Source organism: Notolabrus celidotus, chromosome 8 (assembly GCF_009762535.1).
Source record: "Notolabrus celidotus isolate fNotCel1 chromosome 8, fNotCel1.pri, whole genome shotgun sequence".
Lineage (NCBI taxonomy): Eukaryota > Metazoa > Chordata > Actinopteri > Labriformes > Labridae > Notolabrus > Notolabrus celidotus.
The window spans coordinates 29,771,536-29,793,655 of NC_048279.1; the positions used below are offsets into that span (position 1 = coordinate 29,771,536).

Sequence of the window (22,120 nt, forward strand, 5' to 3'; positions counted from 1 at the left end):
CCCGAGATTTTTTTAGTTGAAACATAAAGAGTTTATGCTGAATGATAACATCAGTAGTTATCGGACCTCACATTTAAGTCAACAAAAAGTCATTTTAAGAGCAGAAATTGTGCCCTTTATGAAAGAATGGTCTGTTTCAGATGAAATGTGTGAAAACTTTGAAGTCAGAAGTGTTTTAAGGTCATGTGCACCTGGAAATGGATAAGATCACAGACTGTTTTTCTGCAAGATGAAAAATTATCCACCCTCAAACTTTAATATCCAGACTTGGTTCATATTTAAATCTATTTCATCTCTATTCTTTGATCCCTTTCATCAGTGACTTCTTTTCCATTCCACACTGATATAAGTCTGGAAATTATAATTCTTCAAGCAGACACTTTTCCTCTTTGTCTGAACGCTTCTTCACTCCATACATAGTTTATCAACCTTAAAATATGACATGCTTCACTTAAAGTGGAATATCTCAAAACCGATTCTTTAAAATATGAGAAAGAAAATGAAAGAAAGCCATGCATGAAGTAAAAAAACTTTAATTGCAGCTTTTGTGTTATCTCACTTTGCTGTGTCATGCAATTGGTTTCATTGTGTCATCTCCTGATTGTGATTCTGAGACTTGAACCATTAAGGAACAAAGCAGCCTCTTCCAGCACAGAGCTATCAAGCAGCATTCAAAAAGGAAATCTCTTGAGTTGCTTTCTTTTTCAACCCTGTTATTGCAGCGAAACAATAGAATGAATACATCAATAATATTCAGTTACACCATCAAGTCTTTTGTTTTCAGAGAAAAGCTTCGCTCTTATGTTACACAGTCCTCTGCTCCTTTGTAGAACAGAAATATTCCACTATTTTTCAGCATTTCTGTTTAGTTTTTTTTCAAAAACACTTTGAAGTTGTTAAATTTTCTCGATGAATACCCAGACTGTTTAAATAATGCACTGAGTGGCTTAAGGAAATAGGAAGTGAATCTTCTCTGATGAGTGCAATCAGAGCTTTCCATATGCTACTGTTAAGGCTGAAGAGCGCCTGTGGCTTAAGAGGGATTTAGTCCATTTCAGCTCTTTATTACCTTTAACTCTCAATCATTACCCATCGAGTAAATACTCCCACTGCACTTTCCCCCCCGTCTCTACCTGATCTATGCAGCATCTCCTTCATGATTGGCAAAGCAGCATTCTGCATGGGCAGAGAAATGAAGCCAACATAAATGTAACGACAACTGCAGTTCCTCTGGTGGCCACTTGGGGCTGGCTCCAAAAGTGAATCAAACCCCATTTGGCCCCATTTAAAAAAGTCCAACTTCACAACATAATTAAATGAGTTGACACCCTCTTACAAAAATATATTTTGGTCCTTATTTCTCTGTTTATGATAGAATTAGGTTTCTGTACAACTCACCTATTTAGATTATATAAACTCAACTCAGCTTGATTTACAGAGCACATGCATACAGCCCACATTTTTTCACATAGGAATAATAAGATTGAAAAAAGAACAGTAAATGAAACAGTACAGATTTAGAGACACATGGAAATACTAAAACAACTAAAATAAATTTATAAAAGAACAAAAATCATTAATACAAAATTTCAGTAAGAAACTAAAAAAAATTTACCAAAGAAAGCTGTTAAATCAATCATTAAAAGCCCATTATAGTACTCCAAATTATGAGTCAGATTAAATTTAAGGATTTTTAAATAACTCCTTAAAACACTGGGAGCAAGCCATTTTGATATTTAAAGGCAGTGAGTAACTGAGTTTTGGGCATGAAAAAGAAGGCTCTCCAGAGGTGCTTGTGCTGAACACATCAGGAGCCAATAAAGGCTCAAAGTGATGCATAATTTAGGGCGTGGTCACTTTGAGTGACAGGTGGTTCTACTTGGTGTCATATCAGCAAATTCAGAGCTTCCCCTCCTGGCTGTGTTTCTGTGGTTGGTGCCTTTTTGGGATTTTTTTCATGTAGAAAATGGACATGGCTTGCTGTGTTGTTTATTCTGAGCTGAGGCTTCCAAAAATTCTGTGCTAAACTTTTTCCTTGTGAGTGAATCTAGCATTATATTGTTAATTTTGTAATAGTTTTCAAATGGAGACACAGGAAGTTGCTTTTCCTTCTAACAGTTCATGAAACGAAAAATAAAACAGTCACCTCACTCACGGTTGTGTTGCCAACCATCCCATAATAGTTGGGATGCATGTCAAACAAAATTGGTACATACCCAGCGGGATACCCCTTGTCTTGTGCATTGATGTTACTTCTCTGTTATCACTAGACAACCCTTAACCCATCCAAGATCAGATCCGACACAGCCCACTGAGCATGTCCATCAAGTGACACCTGTCATCCAATCACAGCCCCCCTCACATGCATCAGTTACACCTATGGCATCAAAATCACCAAATCCTGCTGAGATAAGTTCCATTCATGGATGGGGTCTGGTTGGCTTTTTGTGCACAAGTGTGGCTTAGACAAAGTATATAAACTCTGAAAAAGAAAAGACTGCAGCTACAGCAAGCAACAAGAAGCAAAGATTATGTGTGTCAGGCCGGTCAGTGATGACAAAAGAAAGCCTTCTGCACTTTATGTCATTGGGAATTATTGATAAGCTACAGAGGAAAGCATGACCTTACACAGCATAGTGGTGTCATTTGTCAGTTAAGGGATCATTTTTAGCGATAAATTGAGGTTTGTAATATAAACTGACATAATAACACAATTTTAGTTAACTACATTCACACATCACACCCAAAGCAATGTTTTGAAATGTTGTTAGCAACCCTGATCACATTCAAAACCAAATAAAAAGTTTAGATCAACACATATTTCACGGCAAAACACAACTTCCTCTGACAAAAAAACGTGTCAAATCAGGCATTCTGCTCGGCTCAAAGCTAATATACTGTATGTTTGCACTGATTTGCTACTTATCATCCATGCTTACTCTGCCTGGTTTGCTACTTCTCAGTGATTCTCCTACATTTAATCACATTTGGAGGCTCCAGCATTGAATTTTAATCATGTTCCCCTCAGATCTGACACTGGGCCATATTGAAGAGAAGACTAGTTATTTCGAATTACCAGCTTCAAGTCCTAATGTTGCTTAAAAGTCAATCTGCTTGACCCTCCCTCTCATCTCTTCCTACATGTTCTTATTCCTCTTCTCCCAGAATCCCCTGCTAATCTTCCCAGCCAGCCTCACTCTGACTTAAACAGTGCTCCTCTTAAAAACTAGAGGGCACTTTTCAACCTGCTGTTCTAGATTGTCCTCCTGCTAACGCTAGCTCTGACCTGCTGTCTCCTACTGTACGTCCCCGGCGTCACTAAAGGGGCCTGTTGTGCATATTTCATCATTGCATGGCTGTCTAATTAGGTCAGTGTGAGCCACTCATTCCCATGGTAACCAAAGTGTAGAGAAAGACAGAGAGAGAGAGACACAGAGAGAGAGACAGAGAGAGATTGTAAGTGACTGAGCGGGTTGGTAAATGATGCAAGGATGTGCGTGGGTGTTTCTCAGTCAAAGAGGGAGCCCAGGGAGAGGAGGCAATGGAGTTGCCACTGGTTATGATGAATTCTATTAGCACGTTGAGACTAATGGATGAGCCGACACCAGCTTTGTCAGCTGTTGTCAGTAAGTCAGTTCAGATAATGGATGCATGTATGTGGGTGGAAAGGCACTCTGAGGCACTCTTAATTACATTCCTTTGTCTCACTGAATGCAGACATGTTCTCTGTGAGACTTTGAGAAGTGCATTTTCACACTAAATCTTTGCTTTTAGAGTGGCCGGACTTAGATTGATAAAAAGGGACAAAGAAAGGGAAAGGGGAAGAAAAGGAAATTAATTTTATACAGCTTGGCCTTTTTATCATTATTGCTATAAAAGTAGCATTCTCTGTTCCCCTCGAGTCAAGTCCATTTTAGTGTTCAATAATGCTAGAAGTAGTGTGCCCTTTAAGAGGTGATTGGGAGACCCCTCACAGCCCTACACTTTGTGATCTTTATTTTATATACAGACTCAGTCTCTCCACAATCTTAACTAAGGCAGCTTGACTCTTACCTTCAAACTGCTAAAAACAACATCTGAAAGTGAGCAGAAGATCAAATGACTTTCTGTAGAAGATGACAAGCTGACGTAACCCCTTAAAGCTCTTGTGAGGATTTTTCAGCTGGCTATGAAACAGACTGAAATTAATAGTGATGCTTCTTTATGACCTATAAATGCAAACAAGACCACTAGCATGAAACTGATCATTTCTATACTCTCACTTTAATGTCTGAACCTGCTGGCAGCAGGTAGGTGCCAGTCGTAGTGAGAAACTGCACACTGCCTACTCGTTTATTCTATATGACAAAGACTTCCAATGAGTCACGCAGTTGAAAGTTAACACAAAGCAGGGTGAGAGAAAAAGAAACACTACTATTATGCACAAGACTTAATCTGCAAAAATATAAGATGAAGGGCTTTGTCCACAAGGGGGCGCCAAAATGGAGACAAACCAAAAACTCCCTAGAGCCTTATCTTTCCCTTTGCCATCTTTGCTGAAGATATAACCTCAGGCTGTTGCTATATAGGCTACTGGTATTGATGATAACAGTCGGAAGGAAATATTGATATTGTACTAAAAATAAGCATATGGTAACACTGTATAACTAATTGCTTTGTGGGGGATAGTGGTTCTTTCTGTCGATTTCCACCTCCCATAAAACAGAGGGAAGATAAGGAATAAGCAGCAGCAGCAGCAGCAGCAGAAGAAGAGCACTCAGTAACCAGCTGGATAGCTAGCATTTACGTGCAAGTGTTGCATGTGTGAATATGTTTGTTTGTAAAGGGTCATAATATGTCACTGTTGTTTGTGTAGCTTGTTTTGGTCCCTCCAAGTGGCCAAAAAGACAACTTTATCTTAGATCACCCAAATTAAATGGTCTTAAAAATGTGGTCTTGAAATTAGATTTTTGTTTATCTAACATAACCAATGTCACCATCTTAGTCTTGTGGTAGTGTAATATATTAATATGAACACATTGATGTATGCAAATAGTTTGTTTCTGCAGTCATGATAAATAAAAGTATTGCTGGATGGACTTGTTAAAATACTATTTGAGTGATTTAACTTCTCATCTCTAACAGTTTACAGATTCAAATTTGATCTCTTATCGATACACTGTTGGAAATCCCAAACTGCACATTTTTAAAAAAGTCCACAATAAACAAAAAACAGATTAAAAGTGACACTCTGAATGTTGTTGTGCAGAGAGTGGACAGTTATACCCGGGGGAAAGACGTTGGACCTTTACTATGGTGGATGAAACAATAGCTTGATGTAAAGAGATTATCGCCATTATGAAGCTGCATTTCACTGAGCCGCTTTCCTCTTTGCATTATTTATAAGCCTTTCTTTGCCTCATTTAAATAGTTTTGCATCATTATGCATAATGTGTATACAGTCACATACATCATCACGTTCACATGGTTTTGATCAATGAGCTTGAATCTATGTTTTTACAGTCAAGGCTGCTTGTCTGATCACTGGTAGAGAGGCGATAGTTTTGTCACTGGGGAAAAGTAAGTGTTGTTGTACTTCTACTTCAGCTTCATGGTTTGATAACAAAGCATGCTTTGCATACTAGTCCATGTCTTTTTACTTTTCCTTGACCTTTTAAATCCAGGGCAACGTACGGGTAAATAAGAGGTCAACAATGCAGTTGTAGTTCTGTGCCTGTCTCAATGGATGGCATAATGTTGGCTGTGAGCCACTACATAACATATGTCTCATTCTAGGCAGGAGCAATGATAAGGCATTCTTATCCAAGGGGAATATGCATCATTCAGTACAACAGTCTATATGAACTATGGAGGAAATTAGTGTTTGATTTAGAGCAGCAACACTGTATTTCTTTTTTATTAGGTTTTCACAGGGTTTAATGTACAGTCATAATTATGTTATCTTATGAAGACTGATGTTCAACAAATTTAAACAAAGAGCAAAATAATTAGCACCATATAAATATTGATGTGCTGACCTTCAAATACTGGTCCTCTACGTCGAATTAAAACCTTGAACCACACCGTACAATACTGTTATTATTTGTTCCATACTGTATAAAAGAAAGCTGTAGTCTCAGCGATGTAACCCTTTATTTCTGAAGCAAAGTGTGAAGCCCAATGATGGGGGTCAGGACTGGAAATGCTGACTCAACCTAATGTAAAGTCAACCTATGAGAGGCAAAGAGGTGTAGCTGTAGCCGGCCTTTTCATCATGTGCCAACATGTCAGTCAAGTCACACCCCTTATTATGCCTAATGATACAAAACTCATCAACTTAATGTCTTTAAAAATAATTAGTTACTTAAAAAATCATCCCCTGTACCAGTGGAGAAATGACATATTCAGGCATCTAAACATAGATGTGAATGACTCTCCTGGGCTTCTGGTACCAGCCTCAAGTGGACTCTGGAGGAACTGCAGCTTCTAGCACTATGGCATAGGCTTCATTTCTGAAAATCCGAGGCTGCTGCTTGGTTTCAGAGACTGAACCATTTTGTTATTTCAACAAGTTGTGGGCTAGCTTATTTGCAATGTAACAAGGTGTTCAATGGTAAAAGCTTACTTTGGAGTCTGTGTTAGCATAGTTTGGGCATCAGGTTGAAAAGGTTAGATAGCTTAAGAATAAAAAGCAGTATTACACTTTTTTTGGCAAGCTGTTATATACTGGCATAAATGTTGTGTGTGGGCTTGTTTTTAGTGGTTTAGCTAGCATCAGGTTGATTGTGTGGGGGTCGAAGTTTAGAGATCGAGGCTATGCAAACCTCTAAGACTCTCTGTGAAGAAAGGACTATTTTGATTTTAAATGCTATGGGCAGTAATGCAATGTTGTTTAATGCCATGCAACAATGCTATTACTTCTTTCAACTATTATTGAACCCAGTCTTTACTCAAATTTTTTGTGGGTTTACTTATCTTCAATCTAACCAAGAATACAACAGAAGATTCATGTTTTGGAATGTTAGCAATGTTGCAGCTACATGTGCTACCAAGAGCATAGAATAACAACTTTAGCAACTCTGAAGTTATCCTCTTTAGGCATAAATGTTGTTTCTGTGTGTGTGTTTTTTTTTTTTTTATCTTGGCTGGCCAGCGAGCAACTGGCAAGACAAACCATATTAGTTAAGTTAAGTCAGAGGTTGTGTAAACCTTGAAAAATGTACGGGACTTGTGAGTGATTGTACCTGCAGGGTGACAGAAAATTAGCTCATGATGGTCAGCGAATCTACCAAATTGTGACCCTTAAATCAGATGTCTTTTCAAAATCCCTCAGAGCCTATTCATGCATATCCTAAATGCATTAGATGCGACATGTGGAGGTGTTTGAGTTTTAGGGAAGCACAAATGAGCTGCAGAGTGAAGCAAGAAATGTCACAAGGACAGGAATAATAGGTTGCATTTCTCGACTAACCTGCCCGGTGCAGAAGGCCTCTTAGAAAAGATAAAATGTCAAACTCTGTTAAGATCTTAATCTATTTTTTAAAACTTGCTCCCGGCTGTTTTCACTCATGGTTAGGTCCATTTCACCACTGGGACTTAACTGAAGAAGAAAGAGTCATGCTACGGTTACTGAACACTGCTTAAACTGATGTTTCTGATGCCTGTGCTGGCACTATCTTCTCTTTCAATCCCTGAGTAAATGTTACCATGTAGATGTTCTGTATGGGAAGCTGCAGCTTTGTACAATAAGAGGTAGAATAAGCAGCCTGCAGCTAAACATGTAAATGCAGAAATGTGACACGACTGCTACACCAGAGGCTTTTCTTGAAGAATAAATGTTGCATGCACCATTTAAGATACACAATAAGAGAATTGCAATGTTTCTTAAACATACTGATGACCTGCAGATCCACATTACCATGGACACACATGACACAAGGACACTCACCCTCACACACAGTTCAAAGACTCTTAATCAAGTAAAATTATAATATAATCTTATTCACCATTAATGCAGCATCAACATTTACTCCCACATCTTGCTTCTGTCCTTTCATTATCTTCACGGTGAATCACTCTAAATTCTAATTATCTCATTTAATAAGCATGGATGAAACAGTCAAATTTAACCACACCATAATGACCTTACTGTAATTATGATGTATAGTTCATTCAGATAAAACTGCAAGCCTCCATTTTCCTCCCCACCATCATAAAAACCACTGCTGTCGCATGAAATTGATTACATCTGTAATTCACCTCGCTGTAGCAAGGCGGGATGAAACACTCAACCCTTTTATCAAAGCGCTCTCCAAATGCCCTCTGCAGACCAGGGATCAATATGAGCAGAGATTCAGCTGTGAAACTAGATGGAGAGGGTGATAGGAGTAGAAGTTTGAATTTGCCTCTACAGACTGCTCTTCAGATTGATGGACAGCTGCTACGGGTAATTGAATAACTCAGATATGGCAGCATCTGCCTGATCGTCACTGGGTCTTTTCACCTTACTGAATAAAACAGGATTGTTTGATTCAAAGTTTGTTTAATTAAAATTCATCAATTTCTACAAAACCAGAGGTCTTTTCCCACTTGTCCTCTGAAGGCAGTGAGTGATCTGTCCCTGCTTAAGTGCCCTGGAAACCCTGATTTTCAGACATCAAGAGGGGATCGTGCTTCTGCATGAGAGCTCCGAACACTAGAAGTTGAAAAACTTCAACACAGAGCAGAAAAGAATGCAACACTATCAACCACAGTCCAGTCACAGGCACAGAAAAGCAGCCCTTCTGTGGTGGCAATAACAACCTAGAGACAATCTGTTCAGTGATTGATTCAATGACTTCTTCCAACTGATGCATTTCAGACAACCACTCACCTAATACAAGAACATGTATGGTCATTAGTAGTTTGTCTGTCCAGTGTACTGTAAAAGCATGATGCAGTAAAATGGCAGCCTCTGTGGAAGCGGACCAGCTCCTGTGTTGATATAAAAGACTCATTCCAAGTTAAAAAAAAACATAAAGGTCTTTATTTTCGGGTGATTCTACACTCATTTAAACATACTTATGAATATTATATCACTTTTCTTCTAAGTCTGTGGTTAACTACTAAACACTGCTCCTTTAATGACTGAGATACTCTGGAGAGAAAACAGATTCAGAGGCAGTTCAGTGATGATCTGCAATCTGAGATTTAAAGCAACCTGTTCAGGGACAGGTTATTGGGTGGCATGAAGTTGTTGTTTTTGTACACTTCAACACAGAAGGCATTTTGATGAGTCTTCAGTTTGGTTGTATTTGATCACAACCCTCAGTTGTTGTATTGGTGGAGAGCCAGTGAGGAAGGAGAGAGAAATGGAGGAAGCCAAAATGTTTTCATTTTTCCCTAAAGACCGAGATAAAGACGGGGACTCGGTCAAGGCAAATGTCTGTCTGGTTCTGTTCCAGGCTTCTGCCTGTTAAAGGAAGTTGCTGCTGTAATTTGCGAAATGCTGCAAAGTGCTCTGCTCATGGTGTATTAAGATGAGATCAGACTGAGCCCTGTCAGTAAGATGGGACTGGATCCTATCCTGTCTTGATGTTGGGTTTTTGTTTCTACACCATAGAGTACGAGACCTGCTCTGTTTGTAATAAGTCTTAAGATAATGCTGGTTGGGATTTGGCGCTATAAAAAATAAGGATTGATTGATTGAGAGAGGAGACCCAGCAAACGCCTTAACATCCTCCACTAGATATCTGTTTACTCTTTTGTTGTGCAGCTTTAGCAAATGTGAAGTCCTCATATGCAGGTGAAATTTGTGAAGTGTTAATACAACCATACATGTTCAAATCTACTTTCATTTGATTTTAAAAAGTAGTCCATGTTGGTTTAAGCATTGAATCTTGGTGCTCATGTACAACTTTGTCAACAAAAGAAACATCGTCAGAATCCAAGAAAAGGTTAAGTAAGAAATAAAAAGTTCCAAAGTGTCACATCCACCAATCTTACGCTGATAGATGTATGTGACAGAGAACAAGCCAGAAGAAGAACCTTGGGTACACATAAGTGATGACTAAATTGTTTGGAATAATGGAGAGGAAAAAAGACACAAAGCTTGTGTTTAAAAACTCAGTCAAAAGTTTTGGTGTCGCTGCAGTCAAGTGTATTGTTAGACCCACTTTCCGCCTCCATGTTGGTCAGGTTCATGCCTGAACACCTGTGACTCATCTCAATGGGCTCTTTACATAAGGCATTGACTCTCTGTTGAACCTTCTCTGTTTGAATAAGCAGACAGTGAACACAGACAAGCCGCAATAAAAGAACTACGCCCCTGCTTTTGAATAAGTCTAGTCTGCCACATCATTTGTTTGGGTTTATGTTTTATCAGGCCCTGTAATGCTGTTTTTCTCTGTTGTCATGATGTTCCCTGTCTTTAAGAGACTGCAGCTCTGTCCATACAAAGAATGCCCTGACATGATTGGGAGGCTAGTTGCTGGGAAATCAGGCGTTCACTGCAGAAGAGACATATATTTTGCAGTTTTCATGCATAATATCTTTTTTTCCCCACCTCCTGAAGTTGGTATAAAGTTTTTGATCTTATTTGTCAGCTGTGTTCAAACGTCTCTCCGACAGTTCTCTAAACGTTTTAGCTCCCAAAGGATACCATGGACGAATCAATAAGACAGACAGTATGAATAATGTTTTAATCCCACGTCATTTCCCTCCTCAGGCCTGACAACGCTGCAGGTTGTTCTGGACACGGCTGCAGAGAGGAAATGGCAAGTGACAGCCATCAACGTGGGCAACTTAAAAGATGAGAGGAAGGACGAGGCCTACCGCTCGCTGTTCCAAGATCTGGAGAACAAGAAGGAGAGGAGGGTGATCCTGGACTGTGAGCAGGACAAAGTCAAAGACATCATGGAGCAGGTAGAGTGGAGAGATTTCCTTTCTCCTTGTACAATCCCTTTGGGGGATTTAGTTAGTGAGGCCAGCAGGGGAAAGTGTATTACCTCTGTGTGCTGTAGTTAATCTTGGTAGTTCAAAGCTTGATCTGAAAAAGAGCAACTGGGCTTCATAGAAACGGTAGGTAACAAAATGTCGACTATTCTAGTGTTAAAGGACAGCAGGATGAGAGGTGCTATAGCCATAAGAAGAACCTGTTTGTCCACAGTAGATGCCAAAATCATCAAAAACCCAAAGTTATCAGGGGCTTTAAGATGTTTGAAGATAGTTGAAAGGGGTCAGGGGAATGACTCATTAATAACTCACCTTAAGTCACCCAATACTGGCACCATGAAGTGCTGACTCACAGCTAGAGGGTTCCTGGGTCCAATCCCTGACTATCCAGGAGACTTTCTGTGTGAGTTAGCATGGTCTCCCCAAGCATGTGTGGGTCCTCTTCAGGTACTCCTGTTTCCTCCAAAACTTCAAAAGAATGCTCTTCAGGTCAATTGGTTGTTTGTCTCTACATGTTAGCCTGTGATAGGCTGGCAATCAGTCCAGGGTGTACCCTACCTCTCGCCCAATCACAGCTGGGATAGGCTACAGCCTCCCCTCCAACCTTAAATGGGAAAAAGGGATGTATGGATGTATGGATGTATGGATGGATGGATGGATGGATGGATGGATGGATGGATGGATGGATGGATGGATGGATGGATGGATGGATGGATGACCCAAATTATGTCTTTGTTAGTTTCTCAGTTTTCAAAAATGGCACATTCTTGCCGTTAGTAAATCTAAATTTGAAGGACTTATCTAACAAAACACTTTTCCTAGGTACAGTCCACTTAAGTGAGCAGAGAGTAGAGCCTGTTTTTAACACATAATTGGTACACAACACCTGGTACTTGGTGAATAAGATAAGTTTTGGAAATAGCTGAGAGAAAAGGGAGGAAAAGGAAAAGAATCATGTCGAGAAGTGTGAGAATAACATGACCACATTTTTTTCTTACAAGCGAATGCAAGAATTCCTAACAACCGTATTATCCTTTAATTACTCCTGTAGGACAAGAGTGATAATTGCCTGAAATATGAGCATTTGATACAGCGCTTGGAAAAACAACATTGTGTCATGGACCTAGCAGTCCAGCAGATGCAGAAAGGCACCATAACAATTACACTAATTGTCCTTTAAGGCTGTAAACAAAACTGCAATTAGAGGCAAAACAGATGCACATAAACAGGTTATTTTTACTTCTCCTCTTACCCAGGAGAGAGGCTTATCGATTAGCATTTAAAGCGTGCCAACGTCTGTTTAACCAATGCTGAATGAAATCAATGCCCACAGCCTCGGAGCCTGTTTATCTGGGAAAAACAGAACCCTTTCAGGTTGAAGTTTCTCGCTTCATGTCAAAGGCATTTACGTAGGAGATCCAATACATTATTATTCAAATCTGCTTCAAGTAGCTGCCCCGACAAACAGCGACGCCAGTCAGGCGGCAGGATTAGTTTCAGGTGTGTCGTTTATGCGAGGCGCTGAAATGGTGCAATGTTTCAGGTGTTTTTCGCTCTCTGTTGCTTTACTGATAAGGGAGGTGCATATCTCTGTTTAGCAGTAGTGTGACTGTGTGCGCCACAGTTGTTAGAGTGATAATGGCCAGAACTGTCAGCCATGTTGAGGTTGATAGTTACATATTATGTTGTTTGAGTATAATAGTAGAACTGTCTGGTTTGAATTCACCTCTTATTACATTTGTGCAGGTCTTATCTCTAATTGTCACTCTCTGTCTGTTGTGGAGTTACAATGAGAGGGACACCAGAATCACAGTGACGCCAGCGAAAGCTGCATGAGCGGTGTATTCCATTTTTAAACTATACGAGTTACATAAAAGGATTTTGTCATTTTAAATACTCTATCTCCATTGCCTGACTCTCCGGTGAGAGTTTAATTATATGTTTTATATTTGTGTATCTTCGCAGGTCATCACAATTGGTCGACATGTTAAAGGCTACCACTACATTATCGCCAATCTGGTAAGTTGTTTTAAGAGATTTTAACACCTCACAATTCTTAACTTGTATAAAAAGCAGTGCTGTATGATTAATCAAAGTGTAACCATGATTTTGGCCTTCGCACAATCAAAGAAACATAATCAACAGCGATGACTGATGTTTAAATTGTGTGCTCTGCTTGTGGAAAACTCATTGGTTGAGCATAATAGTTCCGGAAATGCATTATCTTGTTCATTTATGTTAAGATACATAAATTGTTCTCCATGTTTATTCTCAAACTGTTATTAAAGTTTGCTCACAAACAGAATTAATCTTCCCCACCATTCTCTTCTCCTCACACACACACACACACATTCTCAATATGCACCTCTCACACAGAAGCTTCTCCCACTTCGCCTCTCCTTATCTCTTTGCCCCTTTGTGTCTGCTCTGTTGACAGTATTCATCAGCACAGCATTTTATAGAGTAACTTAAACAACACAAGTCTTGTATTGTGAAAAGTTTCACCCGCAACTCTATTGTGACAACAGGTGATCCGCGTGTTGATGTCAAAGGATATTTCAACGATCCAAAACTGAGAGTGCAGAAAAAACGTGTGTGTTAGTAAAGCAGAGGGACGGAGTTAGCGTGGAGAACAAAGCAACAGCATCAATGCACATAAACAAGCAGATGATTTCCAGGCTAAGCTTTGAGCCACCTTTAGGTCTATAACATAATAAAGTAAAAATATAAAGTTATGAGGATAGGTCTTCTGGTTTTCAAGATGGAGGCCAGAGACTATAGGTTACTATAGGTCTGTAACTGCACTGTTATAACATGTATGCTAGCTCAGATAACTGACTTTAATACCACATAATGAAAAGGCTCCATGACAAATAAAAGTCCAGTGTTCAACTATATTATCAAAATGAAGTCAAAGTTATTCTAAAAGTAAAAATGTGAAGCTATAATTGATGCAGTATTTGACTAGATGTTTGGGTCTGATATGGACCGTGCGTCTTTGTCCTTGCCCAGCCCTGGGAATAGGTGATGGGATTTCAATGTGTTGAAATAAACAGTAACCATTTTTCTCTAAAATGGACAAATAATCTTGATTAATAATCATGATCTCAGAATTGGTTAGGATAATCTTGATAATGTTTTTGCAATTATCATTGAGCCCTAATAAAGAGATAACATTTCATTCTCATTTTTATATTTTTTAGGGTTTCATTGATGGCGATCTTTCCAAAATCCAATATGGCGGTGCCAACGTGTCAGGCTTTCAGATCGTTGATTTCGATGACCCTTTGGTGTCAAAGTTCGATCAAAGGTGGGACGCCTTAGAAGAGAAGGAGTACCCCGGTGCGGACAGTAAAATAAGGGTGAGTACACGCATACTGTGCACATACTGTGTGTCAGTATTCACAAAGGAATGTACTGTTTTTCCATCTTTGCAATGCAGAATTAGAAGTTGAAAATGTCACTGAAAGCACTTAAATGCACCTCACTCCCTTTAATGTGTTTATAACCGCAAAGTAAATTATGCTGCCTCCATCTACATCCCCCAACTTTACACTCACACGCACTCACTGAGTGCATTATTAAACATCTCTATACATAAGCTAGGGCTTTATGCACTGTTAAACAAAACACACAGACTTCCCCATGAGCTGAGTGTTTGCATTTTTATAGAATTATAAAATATAGAATGAATACAATATGCTATGAAACAAGGACTCTATTACATTGAATTGTAAACATTATGTTATGTAAATACTTCATATTGTTACTTGGGGCAGAAATCTTTTTTTGAGTCCTAAAGCTTAGAGGATTTATATTTTACCACTCTATTGTGTTACTTTTGAGACTAAAAAGAATTAGAAACGGAATAAAACATATTTTGAATACTTGAATGTTCGTAGTTTAAGAAGAAATAAATGGTGGACAGGGTTCGATATTACACACGGCCTGATGGGTCACTAAAAGTTTATGCAGGGCAAGTTCAATGGCTCGGGCCAGTGAGGACAATAAACATTATGTACATTGTATTCAATAGAAAATGAAATGCACTTTACCTAGAGTCCCAGACATTTTAAAATAACACATTTTAGAGCTGGAAACAAAAACACACACAAACACTCACACAAACAAACAGCATGTTTGGTTTCTAAAGTGAACTGTTCTGCAGAAATAATGCCATAAGAGAGACCTTAAGAACTCAAATATAGAAAATATGAAATGTATTTAGGGTAACTAAAGAAAAAAAGTTAATTAAATCACAAAAAATACAGAAAAAGATTTTTGTTCTTTTTGAGCATTCTGGACAGTGAAAATGTACAAGTATCTGGTAAGATAGAAAGGATAAATCAATGCTAGTCATTCATGTTTGTGTGCATGTATACTGTGTACTTCATGCCAAAAGTAGGGCCAACCCATTCAAGAAAATCTGGATCTGCCCCCGTGTGAATTGCAGTTAAACATGACTCAGCTGATTTATGTCATAGATTAGTCCGAGGGATTCCCATTTCTCTTGCGACCCTTTTCCAAACATCTTCTCCCATCATTCTTCCCTAGTACACATCAGCGCTGACTTATGACGCGGTGCAGGTGATGACGGAGGCCTTCCGCTATCTGCACAAGCAGCGCATCGACTTCACCAGGAGGGCCAACAACGGGGACTGCCTGGCCAACCCTGCTGTTCCCTGGGCTCAGGGAGTGGAGATCGAGAGAGCGCTGAAACAGGTAACGCTCAGAACATGCACACACGTCCTGATGTATTGGTGAAGACCTGTTGCCATGGTAACAGCTTTGGAAATGCATCCACAAAGGCAGAAAGCATTTCACAGAGACTGATTGGAGACTGATGATTTCAGCATTGAATGTGGATACAAACAGAATAACTGACATCTATTCTTCAGCAGAGAAACAGGTCTACCCACAGACTGTCCTCTGAGCTTCAATAAAAGGAAAGTTTAGTTTCTCTCCTGCTGAGGAATAAAGCTTGACAGTCAAAGTGGAGCCTAAGTGGATCTCTCCCCTTTATTTAAGGCCTTTCAGGCTGCGGCTACAGTCCTGGAGCTCATGACTCAAATTTAATTTGGTCTGCTTTTCAAGCCAAGAGCCGCTGGTTACATATTAACAGCATCTTTAGGACTTTGGGAGTTCATGCTCACAGAATATGACTTTTGTTTGAATTTACACAGCGGACAATAATGTAAGTATATAAGGAGATAAATTACCTGTCAAATATGTGAAACCTGTGAGGATAAGAAAAGCCTTTGGTGCTTCACTGGGTTGCATCATCTTAGATTTGGATGAAGAGCAATCAACTAACTGACAGGTTGCTGGGAGGTTTTTCCTTTTAGCTGAAACTCTGCTGCTGTGACCGGTTCATCTGAGCTTTCAACGTCACTGAACTCTGCCTATTGGCCATAAGGCCCATCTAGGATGGTTCTAAACCAACTATGTCTAGGAATGCAGCTAAAATCTGCCATTTGCCTACTACAGAGGGGAAATTCACCAAACATGGATGCAGTACAAAGTAAACACAGTTTGCCCTGCTATCTGCTCCATCTCGAGGTCCGATTCACAAACTAATGTACGCTAATGAGTTAGAGGAAACGACGCGCCCATGAAGGTTTGCAGCTCTGTGCAGTTAACTCTTGTTTTGGGATCTGTCTGCACCACTATTCTCTGCTACCCAAAGCTGTGCTGCATACTGTCATCCTCATGGAGCTCAAATCTGTCAATATATTGGCTAGACGATGAGCTTCTTTCTATTGTGAGATCAACTTATGACGGAAGTTATGCATATTCCACCATTAATAACAGAGCTCTCATCCTGGAGAAAGCCAGCAAGACTAGTTCATCCAGATTTAAAATTTTTTTTTTTTTTCAAACTCTGCGCAACAGCCACAGCCCATATGAGTCTGAGTTGAACCTTAGACAGCAACAAAATGATTTTACCCCTTACCACTACAACAATAGTTAAGTCAAAGTAACATGAACAGTCTTTAGTTATGGATGTATCATTTCTTGGACATCAAAGGTGGAATTAAATGTCAGATTACTGGAAGGTTTGAACAAGACACCACTAATAAAAACTGCTGGGTAGCTTCCACCAACTCTCTGCAGATGGTGATATTTTCTCTTTAGCTGTGCTTGGCTGTTTGTGATTTGGATATTTTTTGCAATGAGGTTTATCTGCATAAATTGTCGCCAATTCTGCTGAATGCACAATGGCCAATTCAAACAGCACTGGAGCAAAGAGATGCTACTTGTTGTGCAGAACAGTTTCATGTGCATTGAACCCTTTACCTCTGCTTTGTAAATTGGGCAGTCTTTTGGTCTTATTTTCACGGGTTCAGCAGCAGCGAAAGTTGTGCAATCCTTTTGTGAATCAGGCCCAGAGTGTATCCAGATCTGAGTCAAGAGATGAATCCATGTGTATCACAAATGAAATACGTTTAAGATGTTTGCTGGGCCACGAGGATCCTCTCAGTGTGCTTTGATTTGAAACATTACACTCATACGTAACTGTGTTTATAAAGGAAACTCCACAGGATACTTTAAAGCCCCCCTTCAGTTCTTCCTGCTTTGACCCTTTGCTATTTAATTTGGCCGCCAATAAGAGAAGAGGTTATGAATATTTCAGATATTTATTTGAGTGTTTCGAGACATGCTGTGTTTATGCTGCAATCTCCTCTCCAATCCAGACACGTAGAGTTTCTTTGTTTTTATTCTTCTCTATAGCTCAGCATGGAACCCTTTTTGAAGTCAAGTCTGGATCTTGTTACTGACTTTAAGAAAGAGGAGAGAATAGCAGTAAAGCATGCCTTATGGAAGAGGTTCTCTAAGAAACTTTTCCCAAGCTTGGATGGACGAGTTAAAGAGAAACAACATTTTTAATTCTGTATCTAACACAGCGCCTCTGACATAAATATATTTGTGAGTAGTTTGTTCGCTGCCTAAGAGTTTGTAGATACAATTCCTCTCATCAACAATCAGCTATCAACTCATACAACTCCAGTGGCAGGCAGGCAGGGTCATCATAACTGGAATGTACTCACAACTGTGTAGTAGACTCAGTCTAAGAGCAATGAACATTTTAGCACATTCTGTGATTTGATTTTCTGTCTCTAAGGTGCGTGTGGAAGGCCTGACAGGAAACATCCAGTTTGATCAACACGGCAAGCGAGTCAACTACTCTGTGAACATCATGGAGTTAAAGACGAACGGTCCAGTAAAGGTAAACACTTGTTTGATCACTGTCTTTGACCAGATATAAATGTGTTTCTACCTTGTGGATCAATTGGATGATATCCTACATGCAGTTTTAATGTTTGTTTTTCCACTCAGATCGGATACTGGAATGAAGTCGATAAAATGGCTGTCACCAAATCAGACGTCTTTGCAAACGAATCGACAGGAATGGAAAACAAAACAGTTATTGTCACCACCATCTTGGTAAATATAATGTGTGATTGCAGTAGACTGCTTTAATGTTTTCTAATTGTCTTCCATATGGTGGGAAGAAGCATGAGGAATAGTAAGCTCCTAATCCAAGAGACAGATGCCGTCACTGCTAGTTTTTCTACAACACAAGTTAAAGTTTGGTTAAGATTAAGACTTGGCAGAACGGTTGTAGTTTTGTTTGAGGAGCAGTGCATAGTTTTCTTCTTGTTGTTATAGCTCGCTCTGTCTTTTTGACTCTCAGCACAATGCCGCTTATTCTTTGAAACAACAATGTGATTTGTCTAAGACCGTTGCCCTCTTGTTTCTGTAATGACCTGTCAGCACAGTGTTGAAATGCTTCTCTTTGGAGACGCTTTCTTGCTTTGTAATTCAAACCTCTTGTGCTGAGCAGTGTTTTGTGTTCTTTCTCTCTGTCCTCCAGGAAGCGCCGTATGTCATGCTGAAGAAGAACGCCGACCTTTTTGTCGACAATGAGCGCTACGAGGGTTACTGTGTAGATCTGGCTGCGGAGATAGCCAAGCACTGCGGCTTCAAATATCAACTGAAGATTGTGGGGGATGGGAAATATGGAGCCAGAGATGCAGAGACCAAGATCTGGAATGGGATGGTTGGAGAGTTGGTGTATGGGGTAAGTTACCTTAGGGAAAAGATAACATAAGTCATTGACGTTGCATTTGTCCTGAATTCATTTGTAGCTGATTGGAAGTCCAGACATACAGTGGTATTGCTTTTAATGAGTACTCTTTGGTTTCATTTGTCCTTTCCCTAGAAAGCGGACATTGCTGTGGCTCCCCTGACCATCACTTTGGTCCGAGAGGAGGTGATTGACTTCTCCAAACCCTTTATGTCTCTGGGAATCTCCATCATGATAAAGAAGCCTCAGAAATCCAAACCAGGAGTCTTTTCTTTCCTGGACCCGCTGGCCTACGAGATCTGGATGTGTATTGTTTTTGCCTACATTGGCGTCAGCGTGGTGCTGTTCCTAGTCAGCCGCTTCAGCCCCTATGAGTGGCACACTGAAGAGTACGAGGATGGGCAGATCCAGACTAATGAGTCGACTAACGAGTTTGGAATATTCAATAGTCTGTGGTTCTCCCTAGGAGCGTTTATGCGTCAAGGGTGTGATATCTCACCAAGGTAGGTCAGAATCTGAACAACTGCTGTGTTAATCTCTGGTAAATTAAATCAAGTTAACTTGTGACTTGCTTGTAATGACATGATCTGCATTCATTGAACCATATGTTCTTTAACACATTTCATAGAACATGACTTGACAGATCTCTGGCAGCTGAAATTGTATTGTTCATTGCCAGCTGTTGGTTTCAAGGCATGGCCATGTAGTCTGTCAGACACTTAGAGCCCAGACTGAAGTATTAGATCTATTTGACTTACTGGGATCAATGGGTGAGGGGATAATCAGGTTAGGCTTGTACCTGACACTTGCAGCAGCCAAAAGCTGAAGTCAATGAAAGGATATCTCTTAATCTAAGTCCAGGCCATCGCTGTACCTTCTAATCAGCCGCAACATTTCCAGTCTAAATATAAGCACATCATAGTAAAATGTCACCCTTTCAGACATCATGATGCTCACATGATTAGTGATATGCTAAACGTATGCATAGTTGACATCTGGTAACACATGTGTTTGTATTCTAGCTGTGTGTTAGCTAAGCTAAGGTTAGAACATTACCATACTAATGAAATCTCATGCCAACCCATAACTGATAACGTCTTTGGATTTAGCTCACAGTCTGTTTATTCTGCGACCAACAAGGCGGACATGTAGCTGAATCTAGTTGGTTCTCTTAGGAGAACAAAATGTCTCTCCATTGTTCTTGTTGAACAATTTGAAATTCTGTTCAGTAATCACTTTGTGGTCTTATCAGGTTGCTAGCAATGCCGTGGTCTGAATATAGTTAGTACACCAGGAAAAAATGAATACAAATCAACAGGAATATAAAAAAATGTATACTAATCAACAGGAATAATAAAAAATGTATACGTTTTCAGTAAACACAAGATCACTAGTGGTAAAAAAGATGCCTCATCCCCAGGATGAATGGGTAATGCTCTGTGGTTTTATTTTGTGTGGTTTTCATGCACACTTTGTAGATCCTCTTAAATTTAAATGTGCTCAGAAGTCATGCTAGTAGGGTTAGATCATAGAAACACAAAGATGAATCAGCACATCTCTTGCAACACATCCCTATGAAGTGATTGAGGACAGTTGGCATGACTCCAAATCCAGAGATCGTGTTGTATACTGTTCAATAATGTCTGGAGCAAGGATTTCCCTCCTCCGTTTAAAACATTTATTGAGCTTGGAGTTCCTTGCAGGCATGTTTTTAAACCCCTGACAGAAGTATGATAGTAGGATTACTATCATTGAAAACCATCAGTACAAGTGACTGTCTTTTGTCTGCTTTATCTGCTTATTTCAGGGGGCACAGAGCTGTTTTTGTAGTTTCATATTTAATAGAGCATCAAGGTTTTTTTTTTAATGCCCCAAATTGGAAATTAGGGAGGTCAGGGGGGCCCTACTTTTTTCAGCATGAAATCCTCTATCAGTAGACTCTCAATTTGGATTATTTCAAGGTGCAGGGATTTGACAAAACTGCCTTACCAGCTGCCTTATAAAAGTTCAGATAAAACAACAGTAGTAACCTCAAAAACTGTTTTTATGCCAGCTTTTTGGAGTAATTCACTGTATAATGCTTCACTTTCTTCACAGTAACCCATAAAAAAAAGTGTTTGAACATACGTGAAACTTCGCCCACTCATTTGTACAGTTGCAGGATCTCTGGTTGGAGCTGAATGGGTGTTAAAAGTGTGTGAAGTACTGCTGAGTGATAAAAACAAAAGTGATATTTCTGTCTTTGTGTTTTCAACAGATCTCTGTCTGGGCGCATTGTCGGTGGGGTTTGGTGGTTCTTTACTTTGATCATCATCTCCTCCTACACTGCAAACCTGGCTGCTTTTCTCACTGTGGAGAGGATGGTCTCTCCCATTGAAAGTGCAGAGGATTTGGCTAAACAGACAGAGATCGCGTATGGGACACTGGACTCTGGCTCCACCAAAGAGTTTTTTAGGGTAAGAGATGCTCTCTTTCTGCTTTCTGCCGTTGGGAACAAAGGCTTGGAGTTTTAGCTTGAGTCACTGAAATGCAACGCTTCCCCTGTGAACCATGGTCCTCAGCCGAAAAATACAACTTGGTGAAAGAATTTAATCTTCCTTGCAGGAGTGTCTTGAAATCCCTGTGGGTTGAGTGGGTTTTGTCTCAAAGCATGGACAGAAAATTGAATTTGGAGGATTGAAAAGAAGTCACTCTTGAAATGATATATACTAAAGATGTTTCAATACAAGTTTTATCCTTCCTATACCAGCCATGCCTAGACCTGTACATTGGCTGATGCAAAGTACCTTTCTGAAAACAACGCAGTTTAAAAATAGAATAGAAAACTGAATTCTGTCATTACTCATACACTGACTTATGTTACACTCTCTGCAAGCACCACAGTGTCGATGTTATTTCCTCTCACACAAAATTCTGTTTTTTAAGGGGGGCGACTCATTTTTAATTTTATCAGAATGAGGCATTCTAGCAAAAACCAATACAAACATTTTAGCGATAGGCTATTGGAAGCAGGAAGTTCTTATGGGACTAATTTTCTAGTTGCTTTAACAAATAAGTCTGGAAAACTGACAAGTCTAAATGTAATAAAGCACTCAGGAAACAGTCAAAATTGAGCACAGT

At 39.7% G+C, this 22,120-nt stretch overlaps 1 protein-coding gene across 4 annotated transcripts in view; it reads left to right on the top strand.

Annotated features, from left to right (window-relative positions):
• The window catches only part of gria2b (glutamate receptor, ionotropic, AMPA 2b), a 67,309-nt gene that overhangs the window by 39,282 nt on the left and 5,907 nt on the right, over nucleotides 1-22,120 (top strand). For all 4 annotated transcript variants that reach the window (XR_004632045.1, XM_034689268.1, XM_034689266.1 and 1 more), the window contains 9 exons: nucleotides 10,685-10,881; nucleotides 12,877-12,930; nucleotides 14,115-14,273; nucleotides 15,466-15,633; nucleotides 18,035-18,139; nucleotides 18,250-18,357; nucleotides 18,788-18,994; nucleotides 19,136-19,503; nucleotides 21,258-21,456. Coding sequence is in view for 3 of the 4 variants with exons in the window: in XM_034689268.1 (XP_034545159.1) it covers nucleotides 10,685-10,881; nucleotides 12,877-12,930; nucleotides 14,115-14,273; nucleotides 15,466-15,633; nucleotides 18,035-18,139; nucleotides 18,250-18,357; nucleotides 18,788-18,994; nucleotides 19,136-19,503; nucleotides 21,258-21,456 (1,565 nt within the window). In the remaining variant the exon portion in view is untranslated. The remainder of the gene's footprint in view (nucleotides 1-10,684; nucleotides 10,882-12,876; nucleotides 12,931-14,114; nucleotides 14,274-15,465; nucleotides 15,634-18,034; nucleotides 18,140-18,249; nucleotides 18,358-18,787; nucleotides 18,995-19,135; nucleotides 19,504-21,257; nucleotides 21,457-22,120) is intronic.